This window comes from Doryrhamphus excisus, linkage group LG3 (assembly GCF_037039965.1).
Source record: "Doryrhamphus excisus strain RoL-2023G ecotype Guam linkage group LG3, RoL_Dexc_Guam_v1.1, whole genome shotgun sequence".
Taxonomy (NCBI): Eukaryota; Metazoa; Chordata; class Actinopteri; order Syngnathiformes; family Syngnathidae; genus Doryrhamphus; species Doryrhamphus excisus.
In genome coordinates, this window is record NC_136359.1 from 12452501 (window position 1) to 12471195 (window position 18695).

Below are 18695 nucleotides of genomic sequence, written 5' to 3' on the forward strand. Positions count from 1 at the left end.
CTTCTTATTCTAAGTATACACCCCATCAAACCAGCAGGGAGGATGCTACTGGTCCCGGGAGCCGGCTTAGAAGCCTTTTGTCGGCTCTTTTTGCAGGCAGGTGCGTGCCCGCCTTGTGTCCGATCCACATCAATTCGCCTCACGTCACCTTCCTATGCAAGCCACCCACCGCCCACCACCCACTTGCACATAAAACATTCATCAGAGAGCATGCAGCACTGCGCAGCAAGACATGTCTATGTGAATAAGCAATTAAGTGTCACACTCACTCATCAAATCGTCTCCAGCCTGATGTAAAATATATAAAAAAATGTGCCCGGTAGGGATTAATCTAAAAATAACTTTAGGGATTGTGTGAAACCAGGCAGAAAATAAAAGGCAGCAGGACATTATGATAATAATTTGTTTCTTTGCTGTGAGTATTGTTTGAGATTATAGGATGGACGTTTTAGTAGCGTGATGCAGACACATAAAACATTTATCTCTGAATTCTCTCCTCGTCTCCTCCCTCGCAGCCCCGCCCTACCTCCTCCTCCCCCCCATCACCATCATCCTGCACAGTGGCGCGCACCATCCATGCGCATCCACACACTTTTTACTTGGGAAATACAGGACAGGAGCAAGGGGATTGTGCTTTAAAAAAAACATGGATTCAATCTTGTTTTTCCGCCTGTGCTGCTGAGCTCTACTTTTTTTTCCCTTTTCCTTTCCACCTCCAGGTCTTCCTCGGAGCTGTTTTTGAGCACATTTTGGCTTCGACTGGTGTCTCGATTGCGCTGATTGAAAACTGGATGTTTATCACTGACTCTTGGCGTCAAGTAGCCCCAATGACTGAGCTCGGGTGCAGCCACAGACGGGGCTGCCCACTCGGCAAGACCCGCGGCTAAAGTTTGCAAAGGGTGCCCTTCTCCCTTAAATCTCCGGATTGGCAATTTTCCCCTGGATATCTGTCTGCAAAACTGCTTGGATTTACACCGCTTCTATACATTGAGCCCCGTCTAAACCATGAAGACCATTATTACTGATGGTGAGTACACACAAAGGCAATGTAGTAAGTTTTCACACAATGCAGACATGATGGATTATTGCGCATCGCAAATGTGCTAACCCGGAGTTTGCAAATCCTGAGGGTTTGAGGATGATGTTTCATAAACGACCTTGATTCATAATTAAATCATGATGTAAATAGATTTGCGCACGCTCCCCTTATTCTATTAGTAATGCATGCAACTTAAGCAGGACGTGCCCACTTCTTGATGAAGTTCACAGACACTCCACTTGGCGGCTCAGTAGCACCACACACAGCATCAGCTTCCACTCCTCGATAATTGGTGATTTTATGCTGTGGAATCGTCCCACTCAAAAGTGACAGGAAATTGGGTCCTCCCAAGCTTTCACGAGGCAGGACTTTGAGCAATTCTAATAAGCACTGGATTCCGCCTCGCCACCACCCCACCCTGCTCTTCGTCCCACCGGAAAAGGGCAACAATCACATTTCTTGGCAAGCAGACATGTGCACGCACTGGCATGGGTCATTGAAGAAGGGTGCATGCTGGGTGCAGGAAGCACCTGCTATGTTTATGTGTGTGTACTGAAAGTATACTGTATAAGACAATGAATACACTAGAATGCATAACAACTCATTTATTATCAGGAGCTTGTGGGAAAACTTGCATATCCACCTTGCTCCACCCTCAAACACACACACACACACACACACACACACACACTGCCAGGGCTTATGCAACATGCTCCCACTCCCCCTCACACTGCTCATTATGTGGCTAAAACTGCAGGATTACGGGAAAGAAAGCTGCAGATTATTGCGGGCCCATCTTTGCATTTCCCATCAAGGAGAATCAAAGAGACACACCTACTTGTGTATTCTCTTTGATAAGTCACACCGTCATGCATATGCATGTACAGACCCCTTCCTTGGCACAGCCTCCCACAGACCACAGCCCCTTTCTTCCATCCATTGGCAGGTTAGGGCAACATTGAAAGGAGGAAAGAATGAAGTCAACAGTGTTGATGTCATCATGTTGCATGATTGAAGTCAAAACATGAGAATAGATGTCATTTTATGAGGTGTGTATGTCCATTGAGGTGTTTTTGTCTGACCGAGTGTGGACAGTGTGGGTCATTCTCCTGAAAAAGGCACCAAAAGCATAACATAGCAAGTAAAAGTTACTTTCCAACCATACTGTGTATTCAAATAAATTATTACTTGTTTTGTTTCAGTTTATGAAGAAAAACATGCAGGGAAATATCACCTTTTTGTCTATTTCATGGCAGAAATCTCATGTAATATTTACATTAAAACATCATTTATTTGGTTATTATTCATTTTACACTTTATATGATAAAATTTTGGAGGTTTTGGGGGAAAACAACAATTATGACATTGTTACATGGGAGATTTGAATCAGTGTCACTTTTGTTATTGTTTAAATATTGACAAAAACCAGGTAAATACTCTTCACAATGTGTGTCAATGCAGCCATCAACTCATTTGCATGTTGTCATTGTGACATAACTTTGTGGAAAGTATTCTGCACTTTTGCAGTATATTTTTATATGATTATAGCTGCAAATCACTGTAGTCCTCGTAGGTCTGGAAGTGACAGCATCCTCCGTTACCCCTTACAAGAAAACCACAAACATACTGTACACCGTCGTTTAGCACATACTCAACATAACAGATGTGATTTATTACATGCAACAATGTAACATTAAAGAGAAGAAGTTGTACAACATCCCCATCAGCAGTGTAGTGCATCAACGGTAACTTACCCCCCACTTGGTCTTGTGAACCCAGTTCTGGTTGAATTTAAGTAGAGAGTTTGGCTTTTCAAAACAATATGCGTTGAAAAGTATAATACATTTGCATCACAAAAATGCCTCCTCGAAAAAACCTGACCTTACAACTGACTCGGCGTTACTTTGTCTCCATTCGTATCAATGTGAGCCTTGGCCTGACCATTGCTGGGAGCATAATGAAGATGGCTGCGATGCTCACATCTCTTGTCATTGGCTAATATTTACATTTGTTGGATAATCTTGAAGACACTTTTTCACACCACTGCATATTCTCTTAACATTACGACTTTGTTTCTTTTGTTTCTGATAAAAAAAAATTGTGGACATGATCAAACTTTAATATTTTGCATAAGTTTGCAGCTTTTTCTTGTGATAGTACTACTTCTAGTACAATAAAATATAATTTAATTCTCAAAATCCTTTTTCCACATAGTAGGGCAACTTTGAGCTGGCAAAATGCAATTTGACTAGTTTTAGTTGTTGCCTTTTGTCTCATATATTATTAAGTTTCTTTTTCTGTCTTCAGGGAAAAAGCTGCTTGTTCTGTTTTGTTTTTGTTAGTGTCAGATTGAGACGGGACTCTTAATTTACTACTTTTTCACCCAGTCACAATCCGATCAATGCCTGAGTGGCAACGCTTTTGCTCATGGGTGCTTTTTCCTCACTAGGCAAACAAAACCAATAAAGCTCAAAACAAATGGCTAAAGCCATTTCAGTGGAACCAAACTCTTTCATTTTAAACTGTTATAAACCACTGCTTTTTTCTCCTTTAATGAGTTAAGCAGTTTTTTTTCTTTTTGTTTTGGCAGTGTCAAAACACTGCCCTATTTTTAGGAAATAGGCCACAGGATGCAGCATCTGAGGTGGAGAGATAATTGTCTGGGACTTATCACGCCGCAAAGAAAACGAGGACGCGCACAGAAAGAATAACAATGGCTGATTTGCATAGCGACATTAGGTGGGATCAAACATCCTGCCTTAAACTGACAATGAGAGGCGACATCTTCTGCAACCCTGAGCTGAAAATGTGAAATAGATCCACCTTTGTGTTTGGGTGGGTGTTCGTACTGTATAAAGAAAAGAAAAGCAGATCTGTGTTTGTTTGTGCATTCCTATGCCAATCTGAGTGCAGGGAGGGGCGTAGGATGCTTGAAGGTTATGTGAGTTGTCCTTTTACTCCGCATTTGGTCTTAAAGTTCATGTCTTTCATCATGTGTCAGTTTGTCTGTACGCTCCTCCAAATTGCAGTTTCTGTTGCTGGGGTCAATTTTTTTTTAAAGAAATCTACAGTGGTATTCAACAGCAGATCTATGGGATTACATGTTGGAGCAAAATTACTGTAATTTGTCTGATGTGAGTAAGTGGTTAGCGCGCAGGACTCACAGCTAGGAGACCCTGGTTCGATTCCCCTCTCGGCATCTCTGTGTGGAGTTTGTTCATGTTCTCCTGTGCATGCGTGGGTTTTCTCCAGGTACTTCGGTTTCCTCCCACATTCCAAAAACATGCTAGGTTAATTGGTGACTCCAAATTGTCCATAGGTATGAATGTGAGTGTGAATGGTTGTTTGTCTTTATGTGCCCTGTGATTGGCTGGCGACCAGTCCAGGGTGTACCCCACCTCTCGCCCGAAGACAGCCATTCACCTATTTATCATGATTTCTGGTTTGCATTTCAAGCTTTTTGGTACCAATTCTTATTCAGTCCCTGCCCCACATGCTCTATTTATTCAACGTGTCCATTTAATGGTCGAAGATGTCTGAAGAACATAACCTTTACTCTTTGATAACAACTAATCTATTGAAACATCAACTGGACTAAAAGCTTTGGCTCCTTGCGTCTTTGATAAATCTGCAAAACATTATTTCAGATATCAAGAGGTCTCTCAGGGTCTTTATTTTGCAGCATTGAAAATGACAAAAATACCATTTAGATATAGCAAAGGCTTCTATGTCTCCTCCCTGTGCAAAAGACCTTTGAGCATTCTAAATTTTAACACATCAACGTTTTCTTTGGACTAACAATTAATTTTTTGTTTCTTTCCCATAATGTTGTTTATACTGTGTGTCTCTGAGTCTGTGGTGCAATTGGATGTCACTGCTGCTTTCCCTGCTTGGAAAGTCCCATTGTGTAATAGAAAATTCACTTGGCAACATTCCGGATAATTCCAAAAGTAGTCTAGGGCAAAAAAGTAAAGTTTTTGTGTTTCTGTGAGAACAAGTTAAACAGCTGAAACACTTTCTCCTTCGCTGCGTGTGAAGTCAGCCACTAGCACAACTCTGTCCACTGAACGCCCCATTTCACATTGTTAAATTAAATGAAAAAAAAATGCATTTATTTCCCAGTAAAAGGACAAAAAGCTTCCTGTAACAGTGATAACTTTGGAGGCAACCTGACATTGTTGATTTAGTTTTGAATAATACATTTTAAGAATTCATTACACGTGCCTGAAAGGCATTGTAGTCCTATTTTCAAACAGATTAAAGGATGAAGACATCAGCGTTTGGCACAACGGAGCCTTGGCGCTGTTAACGTTTCAGTAACGGTGATGGACTGCAGCAGGCGGAGGTGGATTTGAGATGTTCGCTGCATCCTGATGAGTGTTCTCCATTAGGGAATTCTGTTAATTGGCCGCACCCTTCATGTAGAGCTGGTGCACTACATACGTATACACTGGGAGCACGGGTGTCAAACTCATTTTTTATTCTGGGCCACATCAGTGTTATGATCGTCCTCAGTGGGCCATTTGTGAATATAAAATGGAGTAAATGTATCTTCTTTTTGTCATACTATTATTCCAGCATTTGATACATTGATTTCAGTGACAATGCAAGCAGACACAGCCAAATATATTGAATAACTAAATATGTAAATAGTCACACATAGTAGTACGTCTTTAATATTTCACTGATCTAGTAATTTTTGGACTCGATTTGCTTCTGAGATAAATGTGGCTAAATCAAATTTATTTTAGGTAAACTGAAAATCAATTGGGGCTGCATGGCATTTGAGTGTTTAACACGCAGCCAAATTGTCCATAGGTATGAATGTGAGTGTGAATGGTTGTTTGTCTATATTTGCCCTGTGATTGGCTGGCGACCAGTCCAGGGTGTAAAACGCTTATCACCTGAAGACAGCTGGGATAGGCTCCAGGACCCCCGCGACCCTCGTGAGGATAAGCGGTATAAAATGAATGAATGAATGAAAATCAATTGCTAACTGTGCTGGTTAGCTCATGTGTTCAATATATTTAATAATATTGTTTTACCATATTTAAATATCACTTAAAGTTCCCTTTATTCCGTAGGTGAACTACGCTTTTTGGCTTGTCTCTTATACTCATCAGCAGTACTCATCCCTTTCCACGTTCCAATGGTAGTCAGCAAGTATAGATGGATTCCACTTTCCCCGATATCTTTTCTCCATAGCTGCAATGTCCTGGTGGAATCGTTCCAGGTGCTCATCACTTACTTCACAGTTCAATGGAAAGAAATCTAGATGGGATCGCAACATGTGTATCTTCAGTGACGTTTGTAGGACTTCAAGAGATTTTCCACCAGCTGCTTATACTTATCTGCCATGGGGTTGGCGTTATGAAGCAAATATCGACCGATCCCGATTGGTGGCCGATCGACTGGAGCAGCCCTAATAAATATTGTAGAAAGACAGCGGTTTGACTCAATTTTAGAACCTTGTTTTACTTTTCCTGGTAAGATAAAATGTACTTTTTGTTGTAAACTTGTGCCAGCATAGATTAAATTGCCAGAAAGCAGAGAAGACATTGTGCTTTGTCTCCTTTTAGGACAACCTAAATAATAATCATAAGCTTTACATCAGTTGTAAAAGTGTCTTAACTCTGCATAGCTTTTCTTGGGTATTTTAGTGACATTGTCAAGATTTCATGGGCAGTATAAATTCATGGGCAGGCTTGAATCCTCCAGGTTAGCTCTACTTGTCTCAGCCTGCTTCGGTTTGGTGTGGTTTTCCACCTGTGGGAAAACATACCATGCTGCATTGAACGGGTCATGCTAATAAACAATTACGGAGAGAGAGCAAGGCTCTCCTGTATTCACTTCTTAACACGTTTGAGAAAAAGACATATTGGATTTAGGAGGAGACTGTGGGCAGCAGGAAAATAGACTGCTTTAGAAAGTGGAGTCGATCCAAGTAGGTACACTGTGCAGTGAGATGATCAACTAACTGACAGGCATGTTGGCCTCAAACAGAAAAACATCCATCAGGTGTATGGGTGAGAAATCCATTTGTTGTTTTTTTTCCCCCTGGAACATTTGCAAAGACAAGATGGTGCCCTCCGTGATTTAATATGATACAACTTCACCACAGTGGGGCGGATGCAGTCTCATAGAGGATTTCTTAGCGTCTATTTACCAAAATCCACTCTGACACTGTATCATAATCCTTTTAAAGGTGCTTACGCATGACAGAGCAGGTCAAGGCTCTCAGTGTGCCTGAGCGCAGCCTTTTCAAAGTACACGCAAAAAATGTGCAGCCCCAACAGAGACGACATATACTTCACTGCCTGAATCAGCATGTGACACGAAAGCAACCTCCTGCAGTGAATATGCATATTCCGACATAGCTGTATAACACTATATAGTGGTAGTTATACCGTGCAATAAAAAGTGGCTCATTTGTCATCTCATTCTATGTCATCTAATCTCTGTGGCCACTTTTTGTATCCGTGAAAATTGCAAGTATGTAGGAGTCCAGCTGCAAATATGCACCATGCTGATGACACTGATTACACCGCAATGGAGGAGGCTGACTGATAGCGCAGTTAATTGTTAATCAGACAGAAGAAGAAGCTCTTAAATTAGGCGCATGAATGTAGCTCTTGTCAGGGTAGGCCTCAGACTCTCTTTGCAAGCAGCAGTGCCACGGAGATAGATAAATGGACGGGTGGATAAATGAAGAGAACGATACACATATCATACATTGCATTTGTTGCCGGGCAGAATTCAGTTTAGGTCGCAATCAGTTGTTCCCGGAGGCCCAATAAAAGTCTGCCATTCATACTCACTATGGCGTATCCATGGCAACTTAAGGTGCAGGGCTTCATTGCGCAACACAGCAAAGAAAGGACAAAGCGGGACGGCAGTAGCCATGTCATAATAATCAAATCAATTAAAGTCAATAATTTTCCCGGCATTGTTACTTTATATTGACACGTACATGGGTGTTTGCTTTCCTCCTCTCTCTCTAACAAATATCTGTCAATCATTCCGTTTTTTTTGTCCCAGCTAGGAGAGGCGGGTGATCGAGTACACACACAGCTCTCATTCGCTCTCAATCTGCACAATTGAATAATTTCTTTGGGACTGTTGTGTATAAAACACAATCTGATGTCGATTTCAGTCCATTTGCACATTGTTAATATGTCACATGAAAAATTACTTGATTAAAAATATTAATTCAGAAATACAAAACGGTGGAACTTATGTTGCAGCTCATTCCCGAAGTTTAACACCTAATGTTCCTATCAATTGCAGTAAGTGTTGAGATTATTAATTTAAGTAATAATAATCCCCTGGGAGGAATTTAAAGACTATCTAGTTCAGGAAATAGGAGAATTTTCTCATATTCACACTCGTTAGTAGATGATAAACATTAATATTTAATTTTCTTTTAAGGCAGGCGAGAAATAAACATGGCAATGGAGCTAGCAAATTAAGCTGACACATAACTGTAACAGATTTCAAAAACAGGAAAAGGGGGCCTAAATTACATACAGTAGTCACCTTTTGTAAAAAAAAATTGAAATTAAAAAGGAAAAAGTTTATACAAATAACTAAACACGCCCCTGGTTGCGCTATGCAGCTGTTGGTGTGAAACTCGGGCATGTTACACTTGCTGTACTGTTGTTTACCGTCATGGGTTCACTCAAAAACTATACAAAAATATGATGGCTAAGTTGATACTGCTGGTGCAGTATTATGCATTTCCCAGCATGCTCTGCTGTGTTAAAATGATCACTTTGGTCTGTCTTATTCCTCTTTCCAGTTTTATTTTGTACAGACTCAGTGTTATAGTGCTGCCGTTTTTAGTAGTGTACAGTTAAATTATTTTGACTCTGGCACCTTTTTATAGAGGACCTATTATGCTCATTTTCGGCCCTTTGTATTGAGTTGTGCACTCCTACAGAGCAGCTACAAATGATAACCAGCGCAGAAAGCTTTCTAGATCTTCCAGAATCTGCACCTATTCCAGCTGTACTTCTTTGGATTTCGTGCTTCCTGCGGTAACCAGCGCAGAAAGCTTTCTAGATCTTCCAGAATCTGCACCTATTCCAGCTGTACTTCTTTGGATTTCGTGCTTCCTGCGAAAATGGTCTGTTTTAATTTATTCCACCCAATGCCTGCCTCCAGGCACGTCCACTCGGCTGTGGATGGTCACACTCCTAAGCGCTTGGGAGGACTACCGGTGTTGTTTCCACTTTTACATTTAAGGAGTAGTTTATAGCGGACTGGAGTCGCTTTATCATGCAGATCGCTGTAAGTACTTTGTCCGTTAGGCGGGACAACTCAATGCTATTTTCCAAACAGGTCCCGCAGGCTGGATTTGGCCCTCGGGTGTGAGTTTGACGCCCCGTTTGACGAAGAAAACTGGACTATTTTTTGAAATTCTGCCCATCATCCGTTTACATGCATTGTTAGTTCCCACATGCTAACACGTTTTCTTTTTTTAAAACGCACATAAAAGGCAAATACACGTGTGGTTATGTTTCACATGTTGCCAAAGACCAAATTTGTATGCAGATCCCTGACCAGAAGCTCAGCATTGCCTGTGTCCATTTTCTTTCCTTCCTTCTTTTCTTCCTTCCTTCCTTCCTTCCTTCCAGTCCAGTCTGTGCTATTTCATCACTCCTGTCTGCTGTGGAATGAGAAAGCGACTTGACTTGGAGCAAGAGATCATCATTCTTTGCTGAGCTGTCTTGTATTTTCCAGACCATTTTTTTCATTTTCCTGCAATGGCTGCAGCTGAGAAGGTAGCAAAGTGAAACACGGAAGAGTGAAAGTCAAAGCTGTGATTTCGCTGAAAAAAAAACCCTTACTTAGAGTTAAGTGTGAGTGAGTGTAATTGGTCACTTGTATCCCTGAAGAGATGGATGACTTAAAAACACGCAGGGAGTCATTCACAGGAAATAGGTTGTCACTTCTTGGCTAGGGAGAAATTGATCTGTTGATCTTTAAACAGAAATTCTGCAAATGTCTGGCGACACATGTAACTTTCTTTCATACACAAATCAATATCCTTAATGGCAAGTTATTGAAATGCACCATTCATCACTCTGAAATGTGGTGGAGAAACAGTACCGGCCGGCACTACAGCACAGCATAGCGAGATCGTCCATGTTCAGGAGCTCTGACGTGAATCTAGTTCAACTCTCAGTAATCTCCGTGGGCCAAAGTAGGTTACTTTTTATTAAAATGCAAATCTGACTCGTGAACTCTCTCACTCTTCTTTTGTAACTGTGCTCTCTGTCTGACTAATACATTTCTCCTGATTCTTCACAGTTGTTCCATCCGGCTTCCTCAGTCTCGCTAAATCTGTCGTTCAGCTACTAGGCTTAGAGCCTGTCGCTCATCTGCTCCACTAGCAGGTGTAAAACGCTGATTGCCTTGTGTCGATACCAGGCCATGGCAAATTAAATGTGACCTCAGCTTGCCTGTAAGGACTTGCATTATAATGATATCTGTTATCTCCTGGACTCAATGGGGAGCAGTAGTGGAGGCTGTGGGAAGGTAAGAGGATGATGACCATGAAGGGGGATTCAGTATGGCTCTGGTGGCTGGCAGAAGAGGAATGCACATGGATCCTGTCTTCTGCGAAGAAGAAGTAAAATTATTTCAGAATCGAAAACGAGCAGCTCATGAATATACCTATTAGAAAACGACCAATCTTTTTAAGACCTCCTTCTGGGGAAACAAAACATCACATTATATTCGTTAAAAGGGGCGCCCCCAGGATTATGCGTTATTATTGTATTGCTGACAATACAGTATTTTGCCTGCCTATCTGTTGTGCTCAAAATTTGGGTTTGAATTAAGGATCAGGGAAGCCCTGCTGCACAGACTTGGCAATGCAATAATCAGAACACTATGTGTAATTTATGGAAGAAAAAAAAATATTGCTCAGTTCAAACTGTAATCAAGTCAATTATAGAATATGAAAGCATGATCATCTAACCGCTTGTCCTCACTCCGGCCGTGGGTTTGCTGAAGCCTATGAAAGCATGACCATATACTGTAATACGTTATTTGTCCTTATTGCGCTAGGGCAGATAGGCTCCAGGATACCCCTGTGACCCTCATGAAGATAAGTGGCATAGAAAATGTATGGATGCTCTTGGCCAGCGGTTTTCAAATTTTGAGGTGCAAAAAGACTTTAGGGGAGGTAGTAGCTTCATGAAAATAAATAAAAACTATTTTAAATCTTCTACGCTGGCTTCAGTTATGTTTAGAGGCAAAATTTATTATTTAAACTTTGTACTGTGAGAGAGTAAACAGTCCGGAGTGGCCAAATGTGGCTAAAAAAAAAGTACTTTTTCAGAGAGTATAAGATCTCCCTGCCATCCTGCTCACCTGTTATCTACCACGTATGCAATCATTGCTCAAAGTGTAACATGTCCACCCAGATTATGATTCTACATCATTAGTGGTCGACGCTCCCTACAGATCATTGTAATGCCTTTGTTAAGGGCACAATGCACGAGATTGGGCCTACGAGAACAATACGGGAGGAGACAAATTTGTAACATTAATTTTAAGAAAAGTACAATGAAAAAATATGTCTGGATGAACTTTGTCTATTTTACAGAGTCATAAAACAATGCAGGCATGTTTTGGAATGTTTATTGTCTCACAAATTGACGCTAAACCATATTAATGCCAACATTTTTTGGTTTGTTTTCATAATATATAATAAGAATAAGAATGAATAACAATCTATAATAATAATGCAATATTTCCTTAATATTTCCTTTTTAAAGTTACAGAATTGCCAATTTGGACTGTCTGTTAAATGTTTGTGTGAGTGTGAATGGTTGTTTGTCTATATGTGCCCTGTGATTGACTGGCGACCAGTCCAGGGTGTACCCCGCCTCTCGCCCAAAGAGCTGGGATAGGCTCCAGCACCCCCGGTACCCCGTGAGGAAAAGCGGTAGAAAATGAATGAATGAATGTTAAATGTTTGCAGCATTTCTTGAAATTTCTTTCAACTGCATTAAAGAGCAGCATTTCTTGTATGCTGGCTTTGTGTGAGCGCACACCATTTTGTGCTGTTCTGTTTTTTTATATAGTACGTTGTCGAACTGATGTCTCAGCGGGTGTTTGCTGTCGGTACAACGTGTAGTTTTTTTCTGTATTCTGTATATGTTCATTCATTTGGCCCCCAATACATAATATAATTGGCATACTGGCTCGTTCGTGTTTATGGGCTGACCTTGTTCATTAATAGTCCCACTGTAATGAACAAGGTCTGAATTTTTTCCACTATAGTTTCTTTACATTGCTCCACTCCACTCTGTTACAATGTGTGTGCCAATGTGGATGGCTTTTAGGCCCCTCCTGCCCTGCAGAGACAAAGTCATATAATTGACAGGTCTCACTATGTTTGCCGTTGTTCTATGAAGCCTGTAGCACCTGTTTGGAGGCAAGAGACAAGACTTACCACTAATATTTGTTCCTCCAGTCGGAACTGTGGTTCACAAACATATGTCACAATAAATGTTATTTATGGGAATGTATTGAATGTGAAACTGAAACTGTTGATGATTGCATCACGGTGAAAACACCGAGATTCTGCCTGAGTGGAAGTGCGAGATCTGAAGTCCCACAGGCCGCCTTTGGCTGCAGCATCAGTACGCTTGAAAAAATAATTGAAGTGATGAGAAAGAAAAAGGGAAATAAGAAGAACGTGTCGATGTTGCAGGGCGCTGCAGCTTGACTCTATTTTCCACACACCTTCCAAAAATGGTCCTGTTTTCTCATGTCTCTATGTGTTCCCTTCAAAACCTCCCCAATCATTATGGCAATTATTCCAGTGAGGGAGATGACGTTGTCAACACTCCGTCTCAGAGCTGTAAACAAATTATGATGAAGGTTTCTTTGCGATGACTATGTGAGGAAACCGATTCTTTATGGTCTCGCTGTGGCATCCTGGGGCAACTGCCAGCAGTGGAGTTGTTGACAGACATTAGAGCTTTGACAGATCAGCCTTTTTTTCCTCCATCTGAGGTGGAGAGGTTTAGTGTCATGATTTTTTAATGAGTCAAACAACCAGTGGCACGTTTCCATTTATTGCATATTTAAACTCATTTGTCTGTTGGAAATTTCCGGTGGTTTTGCCATAAATACTTCAGTGGTTTTGCCGGGGGTAAATGACAGGTTATGTTTTCTCTCCCTCCATTGTTCCCTAGGAAGACATTAGCATATTGAGTTTCGGGCCAGGCCGTGGAGTGAGTCCCACCATGCCTTTAAAAGGCGTCACATGAATAGGTTGTACATTATACTGAGAAATATGAGACAGGAGAGAGAAGGAACACTCTTCTTCCACTTTCATCACACTTCAGCTTGGGGAGAGTATAGCACACATGCATAACATGCACACACTCTCTTGTCTCACCCCCTGCCGTTTGCTGACTCACACTTGCTTAAGGAAGCAGACTGCAACTACAAATGAGGCGAATCTTCATAGCACCCACAGTTAACTTTGCAGAAAGAGCCAGGGGATTGGTGCATCCTCCCCTCTGATTTGAATGCACTGTCTACCGTTGCCCACACTGGAATAAGACTTGAAAGAAAGTCAACTATAGGCAATCAAGACATCTTAATTATGCTCCTTTTCCACTTCAAGGTACCTGATTGGCACTGCTTAAGCAGAGTTGCCATTTCTGTAACGTCTGAAGATACATGGGCAGAAATGTCGAAAAAACACGGCTACATAGGTTTGGACTCTGCAGTGTTATATGCTAAAGGCTTAACTTTGCTGCTTTTGTCGTCTCCCTGAGGATAAATGTGCCCCTTGTCACGGCCTTAATACAGGCAACCCTTATCATATTATTGTTATTTCAGTGTCTCATTTTGACTGATGTGTTCAAGGTGGCATGTTTTCTGGAGTTTCTTGTGGTACTATTTTGAGATGAAGACAAGCCATCCCAAAACGTGACAGGTAGATCAGATGTGAGCTGGGAACTGTATAGTGGAAAATTGATATTCAGTTTACATACATAAGAATGGTTAAAATATTTTTTTGGAACATGATATTGTGTGTATATAGTCAGCCCGAGGCAGGAGAGAAAAAAAAAAGCGATTGAAAGCACAACAAATGGCAGAATTCACCCACTCACTTGTCAGTCAGTCCCTGGTGGTGTAATGGTACAGCTGCTACCTTATAAAGCACGGCACAATGTGAAACCCTGGGGGCGCCCCTGTTCATCCTATTTTAAGATACCAGCCCCAAATTTGTTGTTTTTGGACAAATGTTTTATAATTTATAATATGAAACAAAAACACAAAAAAAGCAAAATAAAATATGTCTTCAAGATCAGTACAACCATTATGTTAATATTTTTTTTTGGCTCTCTGTTTTCCAACTCTGCACCGAAAACCGTCTATTGTTAAGTTGCTCAATCCATAAGACACTTTCAAGTGTGTTTATGTGTTGTGATTACATCTTTACTTCTTTATTAGTCAATTGTGTGGGACTGAAAGAAAAGATTGGACTTTTTTTTGGAATAATTAGTTGGCTTGCTTGTATATAAATCTCGACACAAGGACGATACATCTTTGTCAGACTGCGTTTTATGCGGACCAGCACAGTATATTGTTGGATACATTGTTGTTGTTTCCAACCATGCATTCTAAAAATATGTTCTCACTGTGCTTTTCTCTCACATCTCTTTCTATCAATGTTTTCTTGATGTGTCCATTCTGCCTTTATACCTCTGCCAGCCAATCAGCTCTTTGCCTGTCCTTCCACTCAGCTTTGGGGTTTGTTATTTTTGTTCTTGCACACGCTCTTTGTATTTTAGTTCCATATGATTATTATTAGTTTCTTGCCTGCCTGCTTTGTGCTACGGTTTAGCTTTACTTGAGCCTGTGCTTCTAATCCCGGAGCAACTAAAGTAAATGCCAAAAGGTGCCTGTTGATGTCAGACACAGAAGGGGGTTGACAAAATATTGGTATTAGACTGAGAACAAAGCAGCCAGAGGTTCACTCTTTAGATCTTTTCCAAAGGCTATGTAGTTTTTCCCAACTAGAAATTGATTCTCACTTAAGCTACAAGCCGCTGTTATCGCTCTTATATCAAAATTTTGACACAGAACTTGTCATGTTGACAAAGGCTCTCTGCTCTTTCACCGTATCACTTTCGCTTTTTAAAAGACTTCCTGTCTGTGGGCCCTGTATAAAGGTCTCTGTGTGTAACAGCCAATCAATGACACCAATCACCTGCCATTAAACCGTTAACCCGTCTGGAAAATTTGCCTGATTTATGAGCGCTTCCTGCTGATAACCGCATTCCTCAGCGGAGGTAGTCTTCCATTAAAAGCGAGTGGCTATGTCGGACAAGACTGCAGGCATTCGAAAATTCTAGGAGGTCACTTGTGGTCCAACGTTTCCCGTCAATGGAGTCCATCTGCACACAAGCCCATAATAGAAACCTTTTATTTCAAAAGCATTGTGCATTAGGAACCGCAGCCATTAGTTTCGCCCAGTCAGAGAGCACTACTGAACATCAGCGCATTACTCAGCAAATAGAGAAGAAGGAACGTTATTGTGGATGAGCGGATGACACTTTTATTGACATGACATGAAGGGATTATGGGGCTTTAAGTGACCCATATAGAACATTGATTGATCGATGGTAGAGACATTATTGAGAAAGGTCATCAACATACATTTACTGTATGTAGGCATGTCACGATAATGGATGTATCGATTTATCGAGCGAAAAAAAATTGGTCAAGCCCGCAAGTGTATGTGCGTCTGCGCCATCTATTAGCTGGATGACAAGAGGGTTCACGCTGCATTATGTCCATATGAAACAAACACAGAAGAGAGTGAGCATAACAGGGCGTAACTTTGGGTATTTGTCTGTTTATTTATTTATTGACAAAATTGGTTACCGTGACAGCCCTAACAGGAAGTATGTATGGTAGAGATTCTGCAGCTCATCTGAGTCCTGAATCAGTTCCACTGGGGTTCTCGTACCTGATCCAAGGGACATGTAAACAATTATTTGGTCCAGTCATGGTTGACCCCTCTCACTGATGTCAGATAGTATCATACCCTTGTTGAAAAATGGTGGAAATCTTCCCAGCAGCTCCCTAGGTTTATTTATTTTTGATGATTTTCTGTCAATAATTTCTAAGAGAATCTCACCAGAAACATACGAGCATGTTTCTCTTGGGCCGTTAAAACATTGATTATCCAGGTAATAGTCTAGTTCTGTAAACTAGGACAAAGCAGAGTGGGGGAAGCAACGCTTGGGGGAGGGCAGCATGTACACGCCCATATAGGGATGCCCGCCCTTCTGTGACATCACAAATTCCCAGTTGTTAGAACGCCCTCTGAAACCGAGCGTTCAGAGCTATCCCAAACTTCTTTAAAGTTGATCTATTATACTTTTTTCCCACTTTTATGACCTATAAATGTTGTATTCTCATGTTTAACGATGCCAAAGTTTCGGATAATGATGTTTGCACAATTAGAAGTGAGCCCTGAAAGAATTTTGGGATGGCTCCAAACGCTTCAGAAGGCGTGGTAAAACTGCCCCGTTGTGATGTCACAGAGGTGGGGCGTCCTTATATGGTTCATAATTAATTTCCTTTGCTTCTCCTTGCTGATATTTGACCACTACTCCACATACTCTTACATAATTGAAAAAGGAAAAGAAACCCTACCACCAATTGCAGAGCATTGTAATTACGTATGTTCCGATACCCTCTTTATCAGTGAATGTGCTCATCCTGCCAACCCTGTGCTTGCGGCACATAGACCACCTCCCTGTCGCACCACCTTCCCAACTAGATAGACATTGGGACATACGCATATTAAGGCTGTGTTATGGTATTGGCTCTTCAAGCACTTAACAGGAAAATCAGCTCAATTTACCGCTAATTAATGTCATTAAAGGGGGCATATGCTAACACGTTTACGCACAGATAACAGAAACACAAGAGGCAGTGGCAGCAGGGCTCATTTTATCAGCAGGGTAAAAGATGAGAGTAATTAAGTGGGTATTAAAGCTGTGGTGTGATGTGTTTTCCAAACTCTTGGAGGCGTAAAGATGGAAATTGGCATGCTTGGTGCTGATAGGGAGGTTTGTTTTGTTCTCAGAAGCTGCAATCAGTACAGAACCTCCCGAAAAAACTACAAGATTAACTTACTGTATATTACGATGGCACCACATCATGGTACCTGTGATGATAACCACAGAACGGGAAGTTAATTAATTGCAAAGTAGAAAAGCATTACGCACATACGTATCTGTCCTGGCTGCTCTGGGTAATATGATAATATTAACATATGTTAACTTTCATCAAAAAAAAAAAATCCTTTCTGGTATCACAGGTGTATCCATGCTTGAGCAATTCCTTATTTTTCAGAAAATGTATGGAAGTATGGAATGTCGGTTGCGTTTGTTGTCAGAGGATTTTTTGTTCATTTTAGTCAAATATAAGTAATTAATATTAGTAAATAAGTAAATTTACTTTACTGTACTTTAATAAGTAAATAAGATTATTATTAAAATGAGGCCCTATGAAAACCATATTTTTTCCTGATTTCTTTTTCTTCCTTTTATTAAAAAAATGTAGAATTTAGTTTTATTACTTTTTACACTTATTTTACCACCATGGAGTATGTGTTTTTTGTATCAATGAAAAAACAGTTTGTTAATGGGAAAATGCAGATTTTTTGACATGAAGTTGTGTGACACCCCCATAAGTAGTGAAGCCTGTCAAAAGCAACTCACTCCCTACTTCGTGTCCCAAGCCCAGTTCCTGTCTGATTTCGGTGCTGGGGAAAGTAGTTCCAGCTAGTTGCTGGGGACAGTTAAGTAAAGAGTTTAGCTTCTCTAAACAATATGCGTTTAAAAGCACAAAAATGCATCACAAAAATGCCTCTGCGTTATATTTCTGTGCCGTCGTGTCTACTTTCCTCAGCACCGAAAACTAGAGTGAGGAGTGAGTCGCTGTTGACAGACTTCACAGCTTATGGCTGTGTCATATAACTTCATGTCAAAAGATCCGAACTATCTCTTTAATTAAATGAAAAAATCCTTACATTTACTGATGCAATACATTATATATGGCCAGTCTGTCAGAAACGGATGTAGCTTCACTAAATTCCCCTCCACAAACTGTAATGTCTATGCTTGTGGTTCAGGAAAACAGCCTCCGATGCAATCCAAACACTGTATCGCTTTATTGTCCCCAGAGGAAATATTTTCCCACACAAACATTCCGGCACCTCACAATGAAAACGTTCCATTTACATGATCAGTTTCTATGAGATTTTGCATTAACAATAGATTCCATTTTTATTGCTCAATCCTGTTATTCCGATCATAGGACCCTATAAAATGCTTGTTAAAGGTTTTATGATGGTGACAGCTTGCCCCTGGAATGGATTATCGTACATGCTGTAATTGTACCTGATAACTGCAATGAGGTCAAGGTGTTAACTGGAAGCAAGTGATTGGACAACACGCCATGTTCCATATGACAGATATACTTTTATTGTAGCATTTCCTGTGGGGTCAGTGTTCCTGATCTCGGGAGGAGGTTGGTCAATGAGACACAGCTGCAGCTTCTCAGCAATTAGTACCTGTCTTAAGCAATTGCAGTCAGAAGG

The 18695-nt window shown here is 40.9% G+C and overlaps 1 protein-coding gene across 1 annotated transcript in view; it reads left to right on the forward strand.

Moving 5' to 3' along the window:
• The first annotated feature begins 554 nt into the window (after nucleotides 1-554).
• Nucleotides 555-18695, forward strand: part of rtn4r (reticulon 4 receptor) — a 52326-nt gene continuing 34185 nt past the window's right edge. Inside the window, exon 1 of the mRNA XM_058070775.2 lies at nucleotides 555-1027. Within this exon, the coding sequence (XP_057926758.1) occupies nucleotides 1006-1027 (22 nt within the window). The 5' untranslated portion in view covers nucleotides 555-1005. The remainder of the gene's footprint in view (nucleotides 1028-18695) is intronic.